Source organism: Trichosurus vulpecula, chromosome 8, assembly GCF_011100635.1.
Source record: "Trichosurus vulpecula isolate mTriVul1 chromosome 8, mTriVul1.pri, whole genome shotgun sequence".
Taxonomy (NCBI): Eukaryota; Metazoa; Chordata; class Mammalia; order Diprotodontia; family Phalangeridae; genus Trichosurus; species Trichosurus vulpecula.
The window spans coordinates 194482210-194507218 of NC_050580.1; the positions used below are offsets into that span (position 1 = coordinate 194482210).

Consider the following 25009-nt stretch of genomic DNA (forward strand, 5'->3'; position numbering starts at 1 on the left):
TCTTTCTTCGGCGTGCCTCGAAAGCCCACAGCTCAGCATGCTCAAGGGAAGCTGGAGCCAAATCACCCAGCCTCTACTTGGATGATTCTGGGGTGAGGGAGGGGGCAGTTCACGGTTTGGGTCCTACAAAAAACCTGGGGTGGTTTTGCAGTGATGTTTTCGATGGCTTAGAGTTTTCTCAATGAGATAAATGGGATTTGATAACTTCACTGGGGCGGGGTACGAGGAGAGCCCCGCCCCATGCATATCCCAAGCTCAGAGGGGTTGCAGTGTTTATCTGCTGCAGGGTCAAGCAATTGAGAGACATCTCTGCCTGACCAGACAGTGTAGGTATGTGTCTTTGGAAAACATGAATGTTGGGGCTGTTGAGCTGGCTGTTTGTTCAAATGAAAAAAGAATTCACATGTCCAGGCCCAGAGAAGAGCTGTGAGGAGGGAGAGAAGCACAACCCTGAGACCCTTACTCCCCCTTTCCTAATTCGCTGGTGATGTCATGTTTACATGCTGGAGAAGGCTCCTAGGTTGGGGCTCTGGAAGGGCACACTGAGCCCTGAGGTCACCTACGCATTCAGTTAATTGACAGGTGTTCCTTGAGTACCTGCCTCTGGCCTTGGCTGTTTCTTGGGTCTGCTTCAGAACAAGGGCCAAGCCTTCCTGGTTTGGGTCAGTTGGATCTCTGCATGATGGCTGTCTACCAACTTAGTAGCTATGTACCCAGCTTGGCTTTGACTCTCAGTATGCATACATATGTGACGGCCACCAGTCTGGGTGAGCTTGGCTTCCATGGCCTTAGGCCATCCCCTGCCCCTCTGTTCTGGTGGGCTCTCTGCCTAGACTTTGAGGGGGGAGGGGAGCCTCCGCCACAGCCATAGCTCAGCCACCCCTCTGAACTCCATTTCTTTTCCCACCTCCTGGGGTCCCCTGAGCTTTCTGGGGAAAGGGTCTTAGTTTTGACCTGCCTCTCTCCTCCCCCCACCCCACCCTCCCTCTGCCCCAGTGTCTTGCTCTTGGCCCTATCCTGGGGCCAGGGCAGGTCAGCACATGAAGCCACAGCTTTCTCCCTGGCACACTGCCTCCCCTTTCCAGTTTGCCGAGTCAGGGCTCTGGGGTGGGGGTCGCCCACGCTGATCAGGCTGGTTTATGGCAGGGAGGGGAGTACTTCCGACAATTCCCAAAGCCCTTCCCCCCCCACCCCCCATTAGCCCACTTCTCCTCAGGCTGACATTGAGTAGCTGAGGGCTGTGCTGGCCCAGCTGGCTGGACAGTGCTCACCTTGCACTCTGATCCTAGTCCTCTTGAATGGGCATTTGGCGTGTCACTGGGGAAGGAAAGCTTCAGGAAGCCTGAGCCCAGCTCCCGTTTGGGAATTTCAGGGTTAAATCCTAGCCCAGCAGGGACTCTAACTCTGTGTTCTTTAGAGTGGAGTGTATGTGAATAACAATGGCGGTGGGGGAAATTAAGAAGGAAAGGGTGGGAAGTGGGGATGGGCCGGCCTTGAGGGCAGGCAGAAAGGAGCGGAGGAACCTTGGGGCCAGGATTGGGTTTTTGTCGCCTAGCCTGTTGGAGAAGCTGGGCCCCTGTGGGCTACCCACTGAGACCTAGGTTCTGATGAGTCGGGCCTTAAGCTAGAAACTCGTCTCGTGCCTTGGCTGTAGCTGCTACATGGTCTGACAGGGAACAGGCGTTCCAAGACTCCCTGTGACCAGTTTAGGTTCCCCTTATCCATTGCCTGTCCAAGTCCTTGGAGCCTCTTGCTGGGCAAAGATTTCCTGCCCATGGGCTCCTTCCCCAGTGCCTGGCTTTCTTAAATGTGAGAGCAAGGTTCTGGGCTACCTGTCACATGTGCATATGCTTTGACCTGAGCACAGCATTAAGGAAGAATTTCCTACATCTGGTTTGTTCTTCTCTGGGGTCTGTGGTCCCAAGTGTCTTCTGATTTAAGAAGCAGCATGATTTTGTGGCAAGATATGGACATGGGAGTCTGGAGGACCCCTGCGTTCCAGCCCGAGCTTTGACACTTAGAGTTCTGGGCGGCTCTCTTAGCCTTATTTTCCTCATGTATTAAGTAGTTGTAGTAATACTAACGCTCCCCGCATCACAGGTTAAAGCACCGTATGAATAAGTTATTAAGCTGGAAGAATACCAAATCACTGGACCTGCCAGGAGAGGGGAAAGGCTCCAGCCCCTTAACTTTTATTTGACTTGTTCTTTGCTTCTTCCTTTTCCTGAATCCTTTTGTGTTTAAACAGAGATTTAAGGCATCTGCTTCTGGGTCTATGACTTGGAACTGCTTCCACATATACGTGTACCCACAGGGGGACTGAAGGGTCCCACACTGCCAGCTTTCCATCCTTCCCTTCCCTTCCCCAAGCACAGACTGTTAGCTGCCCTTCCAAGGAAAATCAGAGCCTCTGGGGACAGATTTCATGATGGTTCCGCAGGGTTAGGTGCCAGCTTCCTGGCCTATGGGAGCCCTTAAAGAGCCAGCTTGAGGTGGTGGCTTTGGCCTGGGTGCTGGGTAGGGAGCAAACTTCTGACTCCCTGAAGTCCTTTTCTCCACAGAATCTAGATCCTGGAATGTCTGGCTTGGGCATGGTTCATACTATGGCTGGAACCTTTGGGTTGGAGGAGGGTAGATGAGGCAAGAAAGGACCAGGTTGTCCTTTACCCAGAAATGCCCGACACTGATTAGACCAGCTTCTTACTCACCCCAGCAGGGCCCCTCTCCCCATTTGTGAGAAGGAAGTAGATCTCTTCTTACAGTATTTTTTAACTCAAAGTATCCTTCAAGGTCATCTAGTTCAACCCCTTCATAGGGGAAGAAACTAAAGGCCAGAAGTACCACCTCTGTCCATTTTCCCTTTTACTCCTAAATTGGATTATTGCTATATAACCTTAATTGCTATATAACAGCTTTTGCTTACTCCTTAGTATCCAGTCCCCAGATCGAGTGAATTGTAGAGTACCAGGCTGGATTCTCTTCTCTTTCCCTTGGTCCCTGGGTCTGCTTCTCTTCCATTTCTGAATGGATATTCCTTTCCCTTTCCTTCCATGAATATGGACAAGATGGGAGGGAGCCTTGGGCTAGGAGGATAATGGGGGAAGTGGGGTTTGGAGGAGAGCATTCCTTCCTTCAGTTGAGATAGAACACAGGCCTTCTGGACTATCCCTGTCAATCAGTGATTTGGAAAGAGGAGAGTTGGAGGGGGGAACAAAATCTAGGCTTGGAAAAACTGGGGACCAGGTGGTGCATTGGAGTCCTGATAGTGAGCAGAATGGAGCTAGCAGGGATAATTAAAATTGGAAAATGACTACGAGGAGGAGTTGATGAGGATGGGAGTGGGCTTAGGCTGGGTCAGAGAGAGGTGTAGTGACGAGGATGTTAGCCTGGAGAGCCAGGGGAACCTCACCTTCAGGCCTCCTCTGTCTCTTAGCAGCTGTGTGATCATGGGCAAGAGCCTGCTTCCTCATCACACCTGTATGCCCCCTACTCCACGAGGTTGTTAAGGATCGAATGAAACAGGAGGTGGGAAGTGCTGTATAGGATTGTCAGTTGTTACCATTGCTGTCTCTCCTGCAGGTCCAGAAGCTGCTCTATGACGCATGCTCGGAGGAAATCTCTGTCCCTGCTGAGCTCTCTCCCCACTGGCCGGGAGCCACTTCGGGTGGAAGGCAAGAGGATGGAGCGGCAGGAGGGCAATGAGCCAGGAGCTGTTCCGGAGGTCCCAAGCCTCCCCAGTCTGCAAGACCTTAGAAAAAACTATCCCCTTCGCAAGCGGCTCCTGGGCCCAGGCAAGCCCAAGACCTGCAAAGTGCTGTTGACCCGTCTGGAGCATGTGGCCAGCCCCCGAGGCGTGGAGGCCTCAGGTTGGGTTGAGGAGCTGCAGCCACTTGCACCTGGCTTGCCCGAGACTCCTATGCCAGGCAAGGGGGAGACAGGTGGGGAGCAGGATGCTGGTACTGATAACACCCTTCCCGAGGAACCACGAAAGAGGCGTCTGGCTTCGCTCAATGCTGAAGCCCTTAATAATTTGCTCCTAGAGCGGGACGATGGGGCTGGGCTTGCTGCTACCCGGCGATGCCGAGGGGAAACTAGGAGGGCCCGAGATAAAGTAAGTGGGAGTTGGGCCTCACCAGAGAAGCCAGTCCCCAAAAGCTTTAAGGGACGGAGCCGAACTAGGGCAGGAAGACTCAAGGGTAGTAGCCAGGACATTTTGCCTGAGGAAGTATTTGAAGACGGTGCCCGCCGGGAAGGTGATACTGCTCCCAAGAGACTGGCCAGCCTGAATGCAGCAGCCTTCCTCAAGCTGAGCCAGGAGCGTGAACTGCCACATCGTGCCCCCCGAAACCACCCTGATGGGGATGGTCGGTCTGACTCTATAGGCCCTAAGACACTGAGGATTAAATGGGCCAAAGCCAATCGGAAAAACTGCGTGAAGGCTAAGCAGGAAGCTAGCCTAGTAGGGCCGGAGGGACTACCCAGCTGGCAAATCCCCCCCGAGGGAACCTGGCCTCCAGGTGCCTCTTCTGGCTCCCCTAGGTTATGTGGCAAAGCAGAGCCCCTACCCTATGAACCCTTGAGCCACTCCTATGAGAGCCCTGGGGACCTGTACCACCGGCTGCCCCTGCTGATGGGCGGGCAGGCTGCCATGAAGCCAGAGTACGGGCGCCCAGGAGAGAAGTCTCCCACTCCCAAACAAGACCTCCACCAGCCCTCATTCCCTCTCCCCCAGCTTCCCCCACTGCCTGTGCCCGGCAACCACTCCGACTTCGGCTGCTTCTACGGCGGCCCTGAGCTCACCACCCTGAGCGGGATTTACTTGTGCTACGGTCAAAGCGGACTGCAGTGTGGGGGCTACTCGCCCTGCCCCGTGTTCCCAGAGGGGGGAGAGCTGTCCCCTTCTGCTCCCTGTGACGGGCTTCTGGTGGCCCCCAGCTCCCTGCCCACAGGGACCCCCTTCCAGCACCCTCCCTGGTGTTCATCACGCTACTGCTGTGGAGAAGAAGGAGAAGGAGTCAACAGCTACAGCCTCTGCGGGGTCCTCCCCATGCCCCTTAGTCGTGTCAGCAGCCTCCATGCCACTCATGGCAGCTGTCCCTACAAAATGCCTTTTGCAGCAGGTAAGAAGTTTCTGGGAAAGTTGCCTTTCTGGTCTTTACCTGTGGCATAGTGTCACTCTAGGGTCGTGGCAGATGACAGTCTGGTCATCCGAGAGCCTTCTGCTGGTGCTAGGAGAGCCTGGCCCCAAGCGGTAGGGACAGTTTTGGCTCTGGCATTTTCAGGCAAGGTCCGGTCTTTAAGGCAGAGAACCTCAGTTTATTCTTTCTCCCTTGGTGGGCATCAAGACTGCTTAGGCATGTCTGACCTTAAAGCTGTGCCCAGCTAATCTGCCAGGACTTTATGATAGCTGGGTAGTCTTGTCAACAGTCAGTAAGCATTTAAAATTGCTCACTGTGTGTCTCTGCCACTATACTGTGCAGCGGGGTTATAAAGATAGGCCAGAAACTATGCTTGCCCTCAAGGAGTTTACTTTCTAATGGGAGAGACAGCCTGTAAACAACTAAGTTCACAAAAGATATATAGGGGTGTGTGTGTGTGTGTGTGTGTGTGTGTGTGTGTACATGTGTACACGTGCATGCATGAATGTACAAGTACTTGATGGAAGGTAATCTAAGAGGAGAAGGCACTAGCAGCTGGGGGATCATGAAAGGCCTCCTGTAGCAAATACTTGTGCTGTGGTCAAAGCTTTTGGGTACCCCAAAATTCAATGTAGTATGATTGAGACCTAGGGCAGATTTAATTCCATGTGCCCCCTGAGATGCCCATTGGAGGGTCCTGCCTACCAGTAGATGTAGAAGAAGATGCATATAGTTTTGTAACATGTGTTTTTGATAACCTGTGTAACCAAATGTTACCATAACAATCCAGAGCTCTGCTGTAACATTGACTGATGAGAGGCAGGGCCTCTCTGGCAGCCTAGCAGACTGCCCTCCTAAAGCTGCTTTCGGCCAATATGTTTTCCTAGAAGCAGTTAAGAGTGTGGAGTGGGCTATGCTGGTGCCTTTTCCGATGTAGCTTTGCCTTCTGAGCATGTTGTTCTTGTCAAGTTGTGTCCTTGTCATTTATGCTTCTCCCCTTGGGAGCTGAATCCTATGACTCTGTGCCTGTTGCAGAAAGCCTCAAGCATGTGTTGACCAGCGTGTGTTACAGAAGCATTCATAGGGAGTGCTGAGCTGAGCCCTGGGCAGGAAAGGTGGAGGGGGCATGGGATTGGGAGTGTAGATAGAGGCAGCTATAACCTCAAGCATGCTGGCCTTGGTGCCAGGGACCACCGCCCTCCCTTACATGCCCCTTCACTGTGTGGGCTGAAGTGGGAAGCCAGGCAGGTCAGGATTCCCACAGCTGAAGCATGATAGTACCCAAGCCCATAGTCTTGGCTCTTGGTGTCTCACTGAGACACAAACACCTCAGGAAAATGTGTTCCAAGCCTGATGACTCTGTTTCTATTGTATCTTTTTTTCCTCCCAGGCTAACTAGAGAGGATACAGAGACAGTGGAGATAATGCCTTTGGTAGGAAAAAAAATCTCTTTCAAAAATTAAAGAGTAGAATCCTCAAATGAGAAAGAATAGGGGAGTTCTCGTTGGTCTCAGAGTTTACAGGCTGGCATTGCCCCTTTTCCAAGAAGACGAAAGTCACCAAACTCCTCCTGAGGCTGAGCCCTGGACAGCGTGCTTGTGTGTAGAGCTGGTGTCCTCAGTGGGTCAGGGAGGCTGCCTTGTCTCAATGGCAGACTCAGAAGCAGACCCCTCCCAATGTCCCACTTAGGCAGCCTTACTGTGCTTCAGGAAGCACACCAGTCCAGTGGCATTTGGACTTGCTATCTCTGGCATGTTCTGTTTGAGGAGCAGTTGGTAGAAGTGACAGAGAAACAAATTTATCTGGGCTCGACTTTAGGGAAAGTATATTGTAGGAGCTATCTAGAAGTGCAGTAGGCTGCATTAGGATGCAGTGGGCTCCCTCTCATGAAGGTCTTCAAACAAAGGCTGAATGAGTCTGTGTTATTTATGTTGTAACAGATTCTTTTCTGGATATCAGTTGGACTAGATGGCTGTTCAGGTCCATTCCAACTCTGAAATTCTGTGATTCTGCTTGCCAGAAAAAGTCTGGACAGGAAGTGGGCAGCCAAGACTTTTGGGGTCTCTTCTTCCCAGCTCAGACACTGACAACTTAGAGCTCCTCCCATCTTCCTAGGGAGGTGACCAAATCAGCTGGGGCAATAACTCAGTCATTATTCCAGGTGGCTCTGCCCTGCTTCTAGGAGCGTGAGTTGTCAAGGAGGCACTGACTTGTTGGGCCTTTCCAGTGGCTCCCTCTCCACCCTCTCTGTAGAAGGCTATAAAACAGCTTTATAGACCAATGGGCTCTGACCAGACTGGTTGTTCCAGGTTCCATGTTGGGCTAGAGCCCTGAAAAATGAGGGCAGGGTTCCTCCTGACTCTCCTGCTACCTTTCCTTCCTCTCCTTCCCAGCCCACACCAGGCAGGAAGTATATGGCTTCTCTTGTCTCACCCATCTTTTTATATACACAGTTACCTTGATACTGTACTTCCATAACTAACAGCCTAAAACTCTTTTACTCTTTGTAAAGCTCCAATGGTTCTCCTGTGATTGTGATCACAAAATTTCTCTTTTAGATCAGGGACTAAGCTTTTGGAAACATGGGTGAAAGGGACTACAGATTTCTCCCTGACATTCTCCCTTCCTCTCCCATTAGAGAGTTGCAGGTCTCTGGACCAGCTGGACCTCACGATCCCTGTGGCTGGTCATCCAGCTTCACCTGCACACCCCCTCTCAGGATGTCCTGTGCCCAATGTGCCGCCTGCAGCTGAGCCCGTCCCCCATCTGCAGACACCCAATTCGGAGCCCCAGACAATGGCCCGGGCATGCCCGCAAAGTGCAAAGCCTCCTAGTGGCTCTAAGTCTGGCCTGCGTACGGCACCCAGCTGCCTGCATCCCTCTGAAACCAAGGCAGTGAGTGGGCACAGCCACACGAAGCAGCAACGCATTCAGCGCCGCCGGGCCACCAATGGCTGGGTGCCTGTTGGCACTGCCTGCGAAAAGGCTGTGTATGTTGTGGTGAGTATCTAACACCTGGTGAGGGGAAGCAAGGAACAGAGGACAGAGCTCTTTGGGACGTTGTACTGCTCTTTGGGGCATTAAGCTGTGAAAGGTGGAAAAGAGACTAAACCCTTCTCACCTATTCCCATGGTCCTGCCATGAATTCATGGGAGCTGGTGAATTCCAGAATGGGACCATACAAACACCTAAGGCGGTTGTAGTGTGGGAGAATGAATGCTGGATTTGAAGTCAGAAGACAGGTTCTAATCATAATTTTGCTATTGAGTGACCTTGGGCAAGTCACTTACCTTTTCTGAGCAAAGCATGAGTAATCATAGGTATTGGATTCTGTCTGCCTGCTACTAATTCTCTGGACATCCTTGGGTAGTCTTCCCACAGAACTTCTGCCTTTTCCTGTTTCCTACTTCATAAAATGGGAACCACTCCAAGAAGCTTTTCGATACTCCTCTAGGAAAACAGATATTAGACTCCTGGTAAACATGGCTACTTAAAAGCTTCCAGTCAAGTTAGTAGCTCCCATGAGAGACAACATAGCAAGGACGATTACTTTATTGAAGGAAATATTCATTAAACTCAAAGGAGAACACCAGGAAGCTCCCCCATCTAGGCCAGGGTTTCACAAGTAGATGGCCAGAAGCCTGTGGGCCTTCTGGTCAGGTGGCTCCAAGGAAACCTATAGCCAGCATGATCTCTGGTAAACATGACTGAAGCCAGTGGGATCTCAGGAGCCACAGTAGGGGACAAAGCCAGCTCCCTATGGGTGACTTCCCAAGCAAACAGAGACAGAGCAGAAGTGCCTTAGCAGACAGAGGTCCTTCTAGGAGACCTGAAGCCAGTGAGATCGCTGATATCCAGTGGATCCAGGAAATGGACCAAGTCCGGTAGACTGTTAGCAGTTAGAAGCCGAAGCCCTAACACCCTATTACAGGCCTGGATTGTGAAAAATGGCATGAAGGACTCAGCCACTCCATCCAGAATGTTGAAAAGGGTATTATCAGAGAAAGAACCAGGACCTACCTACCTCATCCAAGAGTGAAGGAAGAGTCTAGGAGCTGAGGCTAGAGACACGAGCAAACAGAAGAAAACTTCAAATACTATGGCTTAGAAGAAGCCCAAGAAGTAAATTTAGGAGAATAATTCCATGTAAATAGGAGGGAAAATGGCATGGCACCAAGGACTCCAGGAATGTATGAAAGAAATGAAGCAAGAGACAAAAAAAAAGGCAATTAGAATTCTTGAGTCAAAAATAGAATAAACAGCTTAAAATAGAAGGTAGAAAATGTGACTCAAGTTGGGAACAACCTAAAAAGCAGAATGGAGCATGCAAAACTCAGAGATTGAAGGAGACATGAAATGTTAGAACAAAGTCAAAAGACTGAAAAATTAGAACATGTGAGGTATCAACCATCAAAAATAAATAACTTGGAAAACAAGGCAAGAAAAGATAATATAAGGATCATTAGACCTCCTGAAAAGCATGACTGAGCAAAAAATCCGGACATCATGACTCAAGAAAAAACAAGAAAACTACTCAGAATTATTAGAACCAGAGGCAAAAATGAAAGTAAAGTCCACCTGTCACTTCCTAAAAGAAACCCCAAATTGAAATTGCCCAAAAATGTCATTGCCCCAAACCAGAAGGTGTATGCTGGGGAGACGAGATGATGGAATGTCACAGGACAGATATGAGAGTGAGGGACCAAATGGCAGTAAGTAGGATAATTAATGTCCTGAGCCTACAGCGTTGGTCCCATAAAGTTTCTTACCTCATTTCCTAACCTCTCTCTGGGAGTTCTCCCCTACCCTAATCCTTGAAAAGGAGATGTGCAGGGTAAATGTACTCCTTTGGCCTCCCTCTCCTTGGGTGGGGGTGGAGTGTATATGTCAAAAGGATTATAATTCCTTTCTTCTCCTGTTATAAGACTGCAAAATCTGAAACCCACCTATATCATTGCCTAGAATGAACCAGGACCAGCCATCCGAAAGAGCTACCAGGCAGTGGAACGTGATGGAGAGATGATCCGGGTCCGAGATACAGTCCTTCTGAAGTCAGGACCACGAAAGAAATCCATGCCCTATGTGGCCAAGATCTCTGCTCTTTGGGAGGACCCTAAAACAGGTATTAACCCAGGGAGAGGAAGCAAATGACACCTGGAATTTGACACTGGGTTAAGGTTCTGGTAGTGAAGTCTCAAGCTATGGAAGATAACACCTCAGGGACTGGATGCCTCATTAAGTTTTCTCTTCAGGTTCTGTCCATACACCTTCAGGCCCAAGCATCTATCCTGTCTCCCTTGAAGGTCCTCCCATGCCATAAACTCATTCAGGCTAGGAGTAGGGAGAGGGGTCAGGTGCTCTGGGCAGCATTGGAATCGTGAGAAATCATTACCAAAATCTAATCTGGGCAAAGAGCTCTAGCCCGAATTGACAAGAGCTTGAGAACTTGAGGCCAGTCTTCTAGGATTTTCAACTCCATCCCTGAGCACTTCTATTATCTTTCCCCAGGAGAGCTAATGATGAGTCTACTGTGGTATTATAGACCAGAACATACTCAGGGAGGCCGAAATCCCAGCATGCATCAGGTGAGCACCTGAAAACTAAAGAAAAGTGATCGCAATGGGGCTGTCCCGTGGATCTCTGGGATGGGTGGAAAAAGGTGCGGGCCGCAAGGAGGGTGGGATGGAATTGGGGGCGGGGAGGCAGAACCTAGCTTTCTCTTCTTAGGGCTCCCTAGAAAGTATGCACCTCTATAAGACTGGGGATTATTCTTGCCATTCTCCACCAGCCCTCTCCTGTTGGACCTTTCTGGCTCTTGGGGGGAAGGGAGCAGCAGCACCTCATTTAAAGGGAGAGGAATGTTGCTAAAAACATTGCAGGCCTGTGTGGAACACTTGTGTCTAGAACCTGCTAGAATCTTCATTTCTCCTATTGATCGCTTCCAACCTAAAGATTGCAGAGTGGGTTTTCTGGCTAAATTGAGCAGGAAGAGGGATCTGCTTAGCTACATAGAAATGGAGTCGGGGCAAGTCTCTCCTGAAGACTGAGTTTATGAGAAAGGCAGTGTGGAAGGAATACACGGTCCTTCTTGTTAATCAGGTTGCGTGAGCACCCCAAATTCCTTTCAAAGTTAGCTTAAGTTCTCCAGGAAGAAGTTGGAGCAAGGGGAGAAGGCCCTTAACTAAGTGTTAGGATGCCTGGTTTCTATTTTTGATGATGCTCTCATTCTCTCTGGGCTCTAAGGCCAGCTCTAAGGCTCTTGCTGCTGCTTGGTTTTTTTTTCTTTAATTAGGCTAGGACCAGTCTATTTCAGATGGAGTGAGGATTTGAGAAGATCTGGAGCCTATCCCTCCCTCTAGGCTCCTCAGGTGACTAGGTTGAAAGAGACCGCTATAAAACCCCAGTGCTGGAACCAGGGCTATGAGATAAAATGGCAGGAACACCTAGCAGATTCCATACAGAGCCTCTGGAAAGAAAGCTGTTGACAGAGGCCTCAGTTATAATTCCCCCATTGAATGGAAAATGGAGTAGGGCTCAGGAGGTAGGGATGAGTTCAGGTTTTGGTCTGGAGGAATGGTTAGGACAAGACGACTACCTGGCATTGTGGGTGATTGCAGGAATAGCAGCTTAAACTTTCTCCAGGGGAGAAAGGGAGTAATGATTTCTCTTCACTCTGCTTGGCTTGAGCTATGACTACAGAAAGCACTTCTCAGTGTCTAAACGTTTTACTTCCCTCTTTCCTCCTCCACCCTCTGGCAGAATGAGATCTTTGCATCCCGCCACCAGGATGAGAACAGTGTGGCCTGCATTGAGGAGAAGTGCTATGTCCTGACTTTTGCAGAGTACTGCAGGTAGGTGGTTCTTTCTACCCACTCAAGCCCACCACCTCAAACAAGACCCCTGACATGGCCTAGAGGGAGCTATTGTCAGCCCCTTCCTCCTTCTGCCCTATAGAGGCCTGAGGGGTACCTCTGAGGCCCAAGAGAACTTTCTGATACTCCACCTGACTCTCCTGGGGGGATCCTCTTCACAAACCATTGACTGGTCCTGGTGGGACAGGGTGGGTGTGGCCTTGAAAACCGGAGGATGGTCCTGTCCTCAGCACTTCCCTAGCAGGAAGAAAACTCCACTGGGGTCCTCTTCAAGCACAGCTGATTTCCAGTAGGACAGTGGAAGTACTGGAAGGTGTTTGTTGTGGGCAGGCTCAGAGGTGGTAGTGTTTCCATGTGGGGAAGGAAGGCGGGTTGGAGGGGAGGACTCTTGGACAAGAGTCTATATCCTAGATGGAGGGCTCAGGGGATGAAACCAGGATAATGGCCTTACTGTTCCCCACAGATTCTGTGCCTTGGCAAAACGTCGGGGTGAAGGTCTCCCTGGCCAGAGAGCAGCGCTGGTGCCCCCCTCGGTAGAGTACTCTACCCCACCCCACCGCACAGTGCCCGAAGACACAGACCCTGAACTGGTGTTTCTTTGCCGCCACGTCTATGACTTCCGACATGGCCGCATCCTCAAGAACCCACAGTAGCCGCCCAATCCCCAGCTCAAGGGGAAGACCTGGCAAGGGGCATCTGGGAGGGGTCCCTATATGCCAGCATGGCTTCCCCAGGGCAAGGATGGCAGCAGCTCAAAGCACAGCACTTGGTTAGAAAGAGCAAAAGGGACCTAGGGGAAGTGTTGTCTGCTTTGGCTGAGGGTGGGTGGAGCTGAGCAGGCCATATCTGTTCTGGCCTAGCAGAGGCCAGGGTCCAAGGAAGGTACCAGGCTCCCCCAGGAAATCTTTCCAGTGGTCCCATGGGAAGAAATGCCTGGATGGAGTGGTCTCTCCCGAGGCCATGAAGCTTGGCCCAGAAGGGGGTGGGGTAAGGTAGGGCAGGACAGGGCAGCAGGGGAGCACTCCTGGCACTGCAGCCTGCCCTCATTGAGAAAGGGGGAATGGGAGACCAGTTTTACCTCGCCACACTGTGACCAGCTGCTGCCCACTCCCAGTGGCTCTGTCCCCACCCTTCAGGCTCTGAGCAGACCACTGAGCTCATGCCTCAGAAAGCCAGAGCCTGTCTTTTTCAGCACTTGACTCCCTCCCCCTAAGCTAGGGGCCTGCCCCACCCCCTCTCCAGGCCCAGGCCCCTGGAGTATCCCCATCTCCACTTCTCATCCCAGTCACCCCACAGTGTACTGCTGCCATGGGGTGAGGGCGGGAGTGAGCCCAGCATGGGCCCTGCCTGGCTGAAGATGTCCAGCTTCCCGTCCTCCTGGCACAGAGAAGGTGCCCAGGGGCTCCCAGAAGGAAACTGCCCAACATAGGGTGTGTGTTGTTTCGGGGAGGGTGGGTATTTGGGAGGGGGGTGGGGTCAGGGAGAGAGAAAAAAAAATACTACCTGATTTGCTGGAGACTTTTTTCCCTCTTGCCTTACACGTTGCAGTTCTACAGAGCCTCCTGCAGACCTTCAACACCCAACTCTCGGAGCCCAGTCCTAAAACAAACCAAAGGAGAGAGGGGTGGCCCACCACTCCCCCCCTCCCCCGCCTGCCCACCCACCCATCCGTCCGTCAGTCCCCCCGGAAGCCCTTTGTAGATTGCACTAATTTAAACCAGAATGAGAATCAACACTGTATCAGTCCGCAGACCTGCTGAGAGCTGCAGCCACTCACTCTTGGAGTTAGGGAGGGACCTGGGTTTTCCATTTTGTTCCTTTCTAGCCTGAGCTGAGGGCCCCGCTCTGACCTCACCTTTCTTCCTAGGGATGACCCCCAAGAAAAAAGCAGGTTAGGAGCCCTCCACCCCCTTCTCGCTTGGGCCTGGCCGGGGTGGGGGTGGGGGGGTGGGGTGAGGTGGCAGCAGTGAGCAGGCCCTGTTTATTTCCTATTCATACCAAAGAGGGACTGTGATGGGGGAGGGAAAGGCTGAGACCATGGGTCTTGCCTCTAGCTGGGCTGCCAGCTGCCCACCCCACACCAATGTGTTTGCCCTCCTCACCCTCACTCCCAGGGAAGCTGTGGCTTCATGGGGAGTTGAAGGGATCAGGCTGTGTGAGAGGCAGAGAGCCTCTTGATCTGGGGATAGCCTGTGCAAGGCCGGAACTTCTCAAGGCCTTTGTGGCGCCCCTGCTTTGTCCTTGTCCTCTCTATATCCCTTCATATTGAGGCTTCTGGGGTGGGGGGGAGGGAGAGGGACAGTTCATATCCACTAAAGAGTGGATGAGGTCCCTAGGGTACAGAGAAGTTATAAGAGGGGAGCCCAGGCCCAATTAAGGAGGAGAGGAATCTGAGGGCCCCTCAAACAAATAAGCTGATTAGGGGGAAAAAATCAGTCTGGGAGGGATGGGGATCCTGGGATGCTCAGGGCACCTTGCCCACAGCAGGCAGTAGGGGAATAATGGATGAGGGAGGCTTGGGATTGGAGCTCTGAATGCTGCCCAGCAGCTGGGGTATCCTCAGATACCTGCTCCATCCCGAAGGATCCTCAGTGATCCTGCTAGTGAGAAAAAGCTAAGCCTCCCCTAGCCCTCCAGAAGGAGGCCCACCCTCCCACCAGGGAGGGAAGAGACATTGCTCCTCGGGTCCCTTCTCCTCAAGGCAGGGTACCCTGCTGCCACCCAGGACTTTCATGCTTTTTTAATCTCTTAGATATGGAAATATTTTTTGAAACTGAAAATGCAGCTGGTAGAATTTCAATGGAAGTGTAATCCATGTAAAATATATTTTAGTTGATAATTTTGTAAAATGCACTTTTTTTGTGTCTCCCCTGGTTTCCCAGATCTGTATTTCAGTGTTTACAAGGGGGGAGAAACCTTCCCTCTCACCCCCTTCTGACAGAGAAATTAGAAGTAATTCTTTAAGAAAAAAAAATAAATTTGAGAAATTGCATTGATTTAGAAAAGGTTCACTTCTTTGGTGTCGTGTCATCTTTTGCCTGTGAGTCTGTTTCATGTGTCTGTGTGTTAACCCCTGTAATGCTACTTTTCAGTACAGAGGACTTTCCTCCCCCCCCCACCCCCCGTCCCCACCCCCAGCAAAAATTGTGGGGTAAATTGGAGAGTGATTGGGGCAAGGATTGAACTCTTATGGGAATGGAGTGGAGGGTCTGGATCTTGAAGATCTCTAAGATGATTGAATGAATAAGCAATTAAATGCTTGCAATGACCCCAAGCATCATGGATACAATCCATGCCCTCAAGCAGAGATAACACTTGCGGGATAGTGGTAGCCAAGGAAGGGTGATGGAGGCCCTTGGACATTTGATGGTTGATGTGCCCAGCCCAGAAGCAATGGTAGTATCGATTCGATTATTGTGCCACGCAAAGGAAAAGGGGTAGGTCAGATGACTCATGGATCCTCACTTAGGTGAATTTTCTGCCCTCCATCCTTTTCCAATAACTTACCTAAGCATGGGGATGGGAAGAAATGCCTCTTAAATTGTTTTAACTCAGACCTAAATAGTACCCATCTCCATCTGAAAATGGGAATGAGTCAGGGAATGCATCACTGATGTAGGGTGACTCACAGGTAGCTGGTTTGGTTCACTGTGATCTTCAGCTCTCAATCTCAGTTTACCAATGACCGAAGTCTCTTCTGGAGAGATAGCAGAGAAGTGATTCACACAGGGCTTCCATGTTTGCAGAGTGTCTTACATAAATTCTCACAACAACCCATAAGGTGGGTTTAGTTACTGTACCTAGGAAACTATATAGTAAGTGTTTAAATGTCATGGGTGTAGAACAGGTAAAAGGTAATACTCTGTCAACTGTTTCCCCTAAGAATTTATTTACCTGAAGAGGAAGTGGCTGTGCTGAGGTTGTATTCCCAGGGGCAGGGTCAACAGCCCCAGGAGCATCATCCTCTCCTGTGTACCTCGGGAGTGTATGCCTGGGAGGGAGCAAGAACCAGAGATACATTTGGCGCCAGCCTGGGAAAGATAACGGGCACAAATTTTGCCCATGGGACATTGGTGGGAAAGGTAATCTAGCAATGAGCTTGTGAATGCAACAAAGATCCTGGACGAAGCTGTAGTGACAGAAGACGTTGTACCTGCTCTTAGGGAGTTCGCCTGCAGGCAGCATGGGAACAGCATCGGGCGCACCAATGTTATGACAGAAGCAGACAGGTGCCATCAACTAAACTATCTACTGCTGGAGAAGTAAAACTGGTGCAAAGAATACATATATATGTAACTTTCAAACTTGGTAGATGTTCACTGACCTGAGAATCACTTGCAATAATGTAAACCTTGCCCCTCCCCCGCCAACCCTGCCCTGTGAAGAACCACCAGGAAAAATCTGGAAAGACAATTCAACCCACCTCCTTCCTACCAATTCATTGCCACTCTGTTGGAATGGACTGCATTGTTGTGCAGACACTTCCTCCCCCAATCAACTCTTCCCTCATTCTTTCGATGGTATTCCATACTCTCCAGCACTCTAGGGCTAATCTTGGAGTCAGCCTTGGCTCCTTCCTCTTCTTCGTGTGGTCCCCCCCCACTCCTCACTTGGCAGTCAAACAATTATTCCAGAGGTACCAAGCTAGGGGATTTCATTGCCCTGGTGTTTTGTTGCTGGGTCCCTCCCCACCTCATGTCAGATACATGAGTGATTTCTGCAGTAGTGGATGGGCAAGGCATGCTGTTCTACGTCACTGTCTCAGTGAAGGGAGCCGACCTGGGTGATAGTGTTGGTCAGTGTCCGAGGACCATAGTTCTAGAGCTGGAAAAGACCTAAGAATACATCCAGTCCCATCTCATTTTGAGGAGGAAACAGCCTTAGGGAGATCAGTGCTTTGGCCAAGGTCACAGAGGCAAAAAGAGGAAGAGGAAGGTTCTGAAGCCCCTGGCCTGCAGACGCCAAAGCCAATGCCCCTTTCCACCGACTATACCAAGCTGCAAATGTGCCTGATGGCGCAACTCCCCATGCTCTGAAGGAAAAGTGTGTCCAACAGCTTGCAGCTGCAGGGACTTGGGAGGCTGAGTGGGGAGAGGCCTACCGAGGGCGAAACTTCAAAATGGGAAGCCAAAAGCTTAATCTGAATCCCAGTCCTGTTATAGCCTGGCTGTGAGGTTGGACCAACAGCCCCTCGTCTTTCCGGGATTCAGATTGAATGAAGTTTAACAGCATAGAACCCAGGCAGGAGAAGCGTCTGTGGAGGGAAAAAACCCTAAGTAGAGGGAGTGCCCATCCTCCATCCTTCCCATGGAGGCCCCCTCCGTACTAGGGCACACCAGGGTGTTCAGCTGATGATCTACAGTCATCAAGCTGGGGGTGATGAAGAACGGGGTGAAAGGAGAGTAAAGGGATTGCCAATGCCTGGAGGTCCTTGAGTAATCCTGGCTGCGCCCCCACCCCACCCCGATTCGTTTTAGAGGACTCCAGGGGTTCTTTTGTCCATGCAGCTGGTGGGGAGGTGCAGGGCGTCTGGGTTCCTCTCTTTAAGGACCCTTGCCAGGCTTACTGAGGACTGAGCTCACTCATAGCCTTGGGTGCTTCCTATTCTCTGGCCCACGAGGGGAGAGGGATGTCACGCCCCCAACCTTAGACCCCGCGGTGCTCGGATGCCTCCCCGGGACCCCTTCTGTGGGGCCTGGGACTGGAGGCGCGGGATGTATCCCGAGCGGGAAGAAGTGGTGGGGAGCCTCCAACCTGAGCCCCGGCTGGGTGGGGGCGGAGCCCTTCCTCCCGCCCTCCGCTCGATGTCACAGCTGGGGCCGGGCCGAGCCCGAGAAGGGGGAGCTGCGCCAGGCGGGACATCCGGCCTCCGCTGCTTCCCTCCTCCTGCCCAAGCCGTCCCGAACCGCGGCGTCTGCAGCTTCGTACTCGGTAACGTCCAGCTGCCCCCTCGGAGCTGCTCCGCCTGGCCCGAGTCGAGCGCCCCGTGCCCCTCCCAGGGCCGCCTCCCAGACCCCCGGCGCTTTCTCTCGCCTAGAGCCTGAGCACAGCAGCCCGTACCCTTCCACTAGGCTAGGCCTGAAGCTGGACTTGCTTTCAGTGTCTCCATCCCCTCCCTAGCTGCCCGAAACTGAGTTGTCTCCAAGTGACTGCCCCAACCCGTAAAAGCTAATACTTGAATAGGTCTTTCTACCGGGAGTGGGGAGCAAACCCATGTTTCCTCGGCCTCTCACCCCACTGACAGCCCCGAAGGGCACGGAGTCCTTGGGGCGGGCATCAAGGAGGACTCCCCTGGTCGCGGGAAGGAGTCGAGGCGGGTCAGGAGGGCCACCCCTGCTTCTCCCCTCCATGTTGATGTTTGGAGTGATAGTGGCCTCCAGTGGGCTGCTGCTTATGATTGAGAGGGGCATCCTGGCTGAGATGAAGCCTCCACCTTTGCACCCCCACGGCAGAATGGACCCTGTTTGGCGTAGGGTGGCAGCTGGAGGTCCAGATATACAGCTGGACCCTGGAGACTCGGACCACCAGGTGCGACAGGATGTCAGGAATCGAACCTTACGGGCTGTTTGTGGGCAGCCAGGTATGCCCCGCGACCCCTGGGACCTCCCAGCAGGGCAGCGTCGGACTCTCTTCCGGCACATCTTGGTGAGTGACCAGTACCGCTTCCTCTACTGCTATGTCCCCAAAGTGGCCTGCTCCAACTGGAAGCGTGTCCTCAAGGTCCTGGCTGGTGCCCTGGACAGTGTGGATGTGAGGCTCAAGATGGACCATCGAAGTGACCTGGTGTTCCTGGCTGACCTACGTCCAGAGGAGATCCGTTACCGTTTACAGCACTATTTCAAATTCTTATTTGTTCGTGACCCCATGGAGCGCCTCCTCTCTGCCTACCGAAACAAATTTGGTGAGATCAGGGAATACCAGCAGCGTTATGGTGCTGAGATTGTCCGCCGCTACCGTGTGGGTGCAGGCCCTAGCCCTGCTGGTGATGATGTCACCTTCCCCGAGTTCCTTAGATACCTGGTGGATGAAGAGCCAGAGCGTATGAATGAGCACTGGATGCCCGTGTACCAGCTGTGCCAACCCTGTGCGGTGCACTATGACTTTGTGGGTTTCTATGAGCGTCTGGAAGCTGATGCCAACCAAGTGCTGGAGTGGGTGAGGGCACCACCCACAGTTCGATTCCCCTCCCGACAGGCCTGGTATCGACCAGCCAGTCCCGAGAGCCTCCACTACCATCTCTGCAATACCCCCAGGGCCTTGCTGCAGGAGCTTTTGCCCAAGTACATTCTGGACTTCTCTCTCTTCGCCTACCCATTGCCCAATGTCACCAGGGAGGCTTGTCGACAGTGACCATTCCTCCAGCCCAGCTGACTGCCAGGAAAAGCCCTTTGGTGAACCCAAGGCCAACTGCTGCCTGGATCCCAGAGTGTCCCCACAGTGGGAAAAAAGGGTCAGAATTCTCATGTAACCAGAGAATTATACTTCCTGTCAGCTGCAGCAGGACACTAGAGATGAGAGATGGGGTCATCCTTCAAGGGCTCTTTCTGAAGGCTTTTTGAATCTCCCTAGCTGCTGGCCCAACAGGCCCAAATGCTTAGAACAAGACAAGATGGGAATTTTTTGCCCTGGAGAAGCATTCTGAGCTACACTGTTACTTCTATTGGGAGCTGGGGATTGGGGGCTGGGGGTGGGGGGTCCAACCAGAAGATAGAGACCTTTCCATTCAGTATTAACTAAAGGGGCATTTCCCACAGCTCCTGTTCCCCGTGTCCACAGAAAAACGGACTATATTGGAGAAAAAGTTTGGGCCCTCACCCTGCTAGGGGAGAAAATGGTAGAGCGAATAGTGGTGGACTTGGAGTCTGAAAGACCCAGATTCAAATTTGCCTGAGATATTTGCCAACTTTGTTATCCTGGGCAAGTAATTTAACCTCTCTGGGCCTCCATGACCTCTACTCCAAATCTATGAGCCTATGAACATTAGCCCCCTTTTCCCAGTAGCTGACAGCTGCCCACACCTGCTGCACTTTTTCCCATGACCAGAACTGGAGGTGACATTAATCCTTTTTAGGGCCAGCCACAAAACCATGCAAAGCATAATGGCAGACCGTGGTGTTGACTGCCTCCACCATCTCTGTGCTCTGCTTTCTAAGTGCCTTCTATGCCCTCTCCAATGCCAGATTCAGTATATTTTCTATATCAGCTGGGTTCTTCCCATCTTCTGGAGGAAGAAACTGAACTATGAGAACTCAACTGGGCAGTCCAGTTCTGAACCAGGAAGAGAACCAGGTAATCCCTACTAAAACTCCATCCCCCATCACTCTTTCTCTAGCCAAGAAATGGCCTCAAAAGGGCTGAGAGTCACGTGATTCTCCAAAGTTGCAGGCAGTCCAAACAAACTGGCAAATCAGTGGGGGTTTTTTCTTTATTGTATTCTTTTATTTGGAGAAGGAAGAACTTTTTTTCTCTTTTTTTTTTTAAAAGAAAAAATGTATTTGCATGTGCCTATCCTGATGAGTTTATTTAAGATTTGTACTTCTCAGTGCCAGCCACTGTCTGCATCAGACATCCCCTCTGAGGGTTTTTCTAACAGCTGCATTTTTAATAAAGTTGTTCTGTCTGCATATGGCAGGGTTCCGATGTGTCTCTCATCTGTGCTTTTGTAGACTCCCTGTGGTTGTATCTCCCAAGGCCTCTGTAGGGGAGGAGGGAATATGGGGATCAAAGCCAGAGAAAGCAAGACAGAGCAGGGCAGGGTTGTGTATCGGGAAGCAGGCTGGATTTGGAACTTGGGGACCGAGGTTCCGTTCCTGGATCTGCTATCAATAAGCTATATCATCCCTCCCAGCCTGATTTTATTCATCTGTACTGAGCAAATCTCTAAGACTTTTTATAGCTTGGGATCCTTTGGTGGTCTGACAGACATTTATTACAGGCCAGCCAATGTATCATCCCCACACAACCCTGGAGATTTACAAGAGATGACAGCAGAGTGTACAGGTATATGGTACCAAGAAAAAGGAGTTAGCCTCCAGTCACTCCAGAGTAGGCTTGCCTCCATTCAACAAATATTCATGCTGTGCCCTCCTACTCTGTGCAAGGCCTCTGCTAAAGTCTTCCTCCAATGCCTCGTTGTGGTGCCGAGGTCCTGGAAGGCTGTGTCAGTGGAATGTGAGTTCTGGCTGGCCCTACCAAGCTGGCAAAGCCTCGAATACTGTGTGTGTCTGAGTACTGGCCGGTGCATCTGTCATTGAAAGATGGCTTAGCTAAGTTTAGAGTAATGCATCACCAGAATAGTGGGGTGGGGGTGGGAAAGGGGAATGGAGAGTCTCAGGTTTAGTTGAGGGAGAGGGGAGAAGCAAAGCAGGTGATATATATATATATATATATATATATATATATATATATATATATATATATATACATATATATATATATATAATATGTTATTATTATGTATTGTGTATTATTATATTCTTGCCAACTACAATTCAAAAAGATATTCTACTAAGGTGTAGCAGAAGTTACTATCTATGTTGGTAGAGGCAGTATGGGCAAAGCACTCATGGGACCACAGGGTTTTGAAATGTAAAGTCCATCCAGTCCAATCCTTTTACAGATGAGGAAACAGAGATCTAGAAAGTGGGTGGTAAATGACAGAGCTAGGATTTGAATGCCAAGTGCTTCCATCTCTCCACTATGCCAACCTTCCTCCCTAAACATTTCTCTCATTCAAAGCAAGGACAAGTGGTGTTAGGCCTAGAAATGTAGGTTATTGTACTTATCGTCCTATTCCTTCTTGCCTTTCTTTCAGCGTTTCCTTAGCCTTCTGTACAAGTGGTAAAAGACAGAAAAGCCCGAAAGCGCAGAATGGGAGGTAATCAGGTCTATGGTAAATGATGACCTATGGTCTCTCAGGAAGAAGACAAGACTACTGGAGAATAGGTGAGGGGGGCAAAAAGAGGGATTTAAAACAGAGGAAAAGGAAGGAGGAAATCTTGATTTGGTGGAGGGAGATGGTCCCCCTGAAGAATACTCCGATGCAGGGGACAGATATGGAAATCTGATATGGTAATGGGAAATGGGAACTCTGACACAGGGGGAAGGGAATTGAAGCTTCTGAGGACCACAGACATCCAGAAGGGTGGTAGATCGTAGACCCAAAGCAGAGATTGCATGGCCAATGGAAAAGTCCATGATCATGAGGATTGAACGATGGAGGACACTGCAAAATTTCTATTGTGGGATAATATTTCTATCATCACTATCAGCTGGAGGAATTAATGCTTCTAAAAATGAGGCACAATAGAAGAAAAGAGAGAGAGAGAGAGAGAGAGAGAGAGAGAATGAGGGACAATATCAACAAGGCAATGACATAGACATTGTTTAGAAGAGGGAACTCTTCTAAATAGATACGTTAGTAGCTGTAATTCCATAAGGAACACAGAGACCAGAGAAGGAAAAAAATAAGTCTATGGACCATGAATCAGAGGGAAAAAATTTATACAGAAAGAGAAGGGAATTCATGAAGAGAACAAGGGAATGAAATCCTTTTTAGAAAAGGGCCCAGAAAAAAATTAAAAAGAGAGAAGAGCCCCAGAAAATGAAAAAGAAAACTAACAAACCAATGAAGGTAAAAAGGAGGGGGGAAAAGGATTTTATCCAGTTACTTAACTAAGAGAGGAAAAGGAGGGAAGATTTAGATAAGTGGGGGGGGGAATTAATAAGTTGAGTAAAACTACAAAAATAGGGAAAGCGGTGACACATGGGAAGGCAGAGTAGAGTTGGGCTCAAGGGGAAGAGAGACGGGAATGGGTTGTCTTGAAGTATGTTAAGCAAAAGACAAATTCTGTGCTTAAATAGGAATAGGAACAAAAAAAATCCTAATTCAGAAAACAAGGGCAGAGCAAGAGCAAGTCACTCCACCCTAGTAAGGAAACTCTCTCTTGGTTAGATTGGCAGCTATTCTGAAACTGACATTCATAGAAAGTGTAACTTACCCAAGGTTACAGAGACTGTGTTAGAGTTGGAGCTTGACCCAGGTTTTCTTGCCTCCAGGGGCAGATTTCTATCTACTGTGCCTTGTTGCCTCCTCTTGTTTTCTCAGTATAAATAATAATAATATTAAGTCGGCAAGACTTTATTAAGTTCCTATTATATGCTGTGCACTGTGCTAAGTGCTGGGAATACAAAGAAAGAAGAAAGAAATAGTCCCTGCCCTCAAGAAACTTACAATCTAATGGAGGGAGACTAGAGGTAAAAAACTATGTATGAGCAAGATATAGACAGAATAAATTGGAGATAACCTCAATGGGAAGGCAGTAGGATTGAGAGGGATCAGAAAAAGTTTCTTGCAGAAGGTGGGACTTTAGTTGAGATTTGAAGGAAGCCAAGGAAGCCAGGACATGGAGGTGAGGAAGGAGAGAACTCCAGGCATGGGAGACAGCCAATGAAAATGCTTAGAGTCAAGAGATGTGAGGAACAGCAAGGGAGCTTCCTCTAATTCTCAATGCCACAACAACCTCAATATACAGTTACCCCTGTAATCAACTCACCTTTTTTGATCATATATTTCTTTGATTATACCTTTACATTGCTTATACTGTATAATTCTTCTTTTCTACCATTTTGCAGCCTAATTACACTCATCACACATTCAATAAAAAAAAATTTTAATAGGAAGAAATATAAAGCCCCATATCTGTGTCCAAAAAAATCAACTTCACAAACATAAGATGGAAGAAGTGGCTCAATAATGGTGTTATTTGGCAGCCAAAATAAATAAGTAAAGACCATATAATCTTAGGCTATATTAATTATATATCAACAATATATATAATATTTTAATTTCAAGATGAGAGTTCAATGAGGTGATTATCTTATATTCTGACTCGATCAAGCTATATCTGAAGTATTTTGTCTAGTTCTGGTGCCACATTTTAGGATGGACGTTGGTAAGACAGAGATGAGCAGAATAGAGAAGCGTGCCCACTTAAAGTAACCAGGGATATTTAGCTCGGGGAAGAGGAGACTCAGAGAAGACATGATAGATGTCTTCAAGTGTTTGAAAGGCTGCCATGTAGGAGAGGGAAGGATTGGCCTAGTATGGCTTGGCCTGGGAGAAAGAAGCAAAAGCAGTCAGTGGAAGGAGCCTAGAAGCTGACTTAGGTTTGATGTTGGTCACATCTTGCTAAGAACTTGGAGATTTCCCAAAGTGGAATGAGCCACCCAGGGAGGTAATGAGTTCCCTTCCACAAGCAGTCTTCAGGCAAGGGTGATGGCTTGTCAAATATATTGTAGAAGAGATTCTTGTCTAGGTTTGGCTGTTCCTCAAGCCCAGGATTCTCTCCCTTCTAACCCCATCCTTCTGTATCCCCTGGCTCCCTGTCACCTCTGAGGTCTAACAGAAAATCTGCTTGGAAGTATTGCCTACTTTGTTTTATGTTTGTTATTGGTTAATTTTTAACATTCATTTAAAAATTTGAGTTTCAAATTCTATCCCTCCCTCCTACCGTTCCCCCACTCATTATGAAGGCAAAAACATGTAAAATCATGTAAAATATATTTCCATATTAGTTATGTTGCAAAAAAGCAAGAAATATAAAGTGAAAAATCTGCTTCAATCTGAAAAAAAAAGGAAAAGAAAATCTGCTTGTTGCCCAGAGTTTTTAACCTCACTTTCCCCCCCACCAACCTTTCCAGTCTTCTTTCAACTTATGTCCCCTTTCCCCCTTACCCCACACATGCATTCTTTGTTCCAGTGACACTGGCCTACAAGATGCCCCATCTTTTGGTTCCGGGCATTTTTACTGGCTGTCCCCATGCCTAGAATGCTCTCCCTCCTTATCTCTGCCTCCTGGCTTCCTTCAAGGCCCAGCTAAAATCCCACCTTCTGCAGGAAGCCTTTCCCACTCCTACCCCCACAAATTCTAGTACCTTGCTTTTCTGTCAACTATCTCCTATTTATCCTCTCATAGCAGGTTTGTCATGATTGTTTAC

At 49.7% G+C, this 25009-nt stretch overlaps 2 protein-coding genes across 2 annotated transcripts in view; both read left to right on the top strand.

Moving 5' to 3' along the window:
* BAHD1 (bromo adjacent homology domain containing 1) overlaps window positions 1-15019 on the top strand; it is a 32642-nt gene extending 17623 nt beyond the window's left edge. The window contains exons 2-7 of the mRNA XM_036734266.1: window positions 3580-5120; window positions 7777-8138; window positions 10101-10260; window positions 10647-10723; window positions 11898-11989; window positions 12474-15019. Of these exons, the coding sequence (XP_036590161.1) occupies window positions 3596-5120; window positions 7777-8138; window positions 10101-10260; window positions 10647-10723; window positions 11898-11989; window positions 12474-12663 (2406 nt within the window). The 5' untranslated portion in view covers window positions 3580-3595 and the 3' untranslated portion in view covers window positions 12664-15019. The remainder of the gene's footprint in view (window positions 1-3579; window positions 5121-7776; window positions 8139-10100; window positions 10261-10646; window positions 10724-11897; window positions 11990-12473) is intronic.
* Window positions 15020-17848: 2829 nt separating this feature from the next.
* CHST14 (carbohydrate sulfotransferase 14) lies at window positions 17849-20650 on the top strand. Its single transcript, XM_036734299.1, has one exon. The coding sequence runs from the start codon at window positions 18224-18226 to the stop codon at window positions 19358-19360; it is 1137 nt and encodes a 378-aa protein (XP_036590194.1). The 5' UTR covers window positions 17849-18223; the 3' UTR covers window positions 19361-20650.
* Window positions 20651-25009: the final 4359 nt, after the last annotated feature.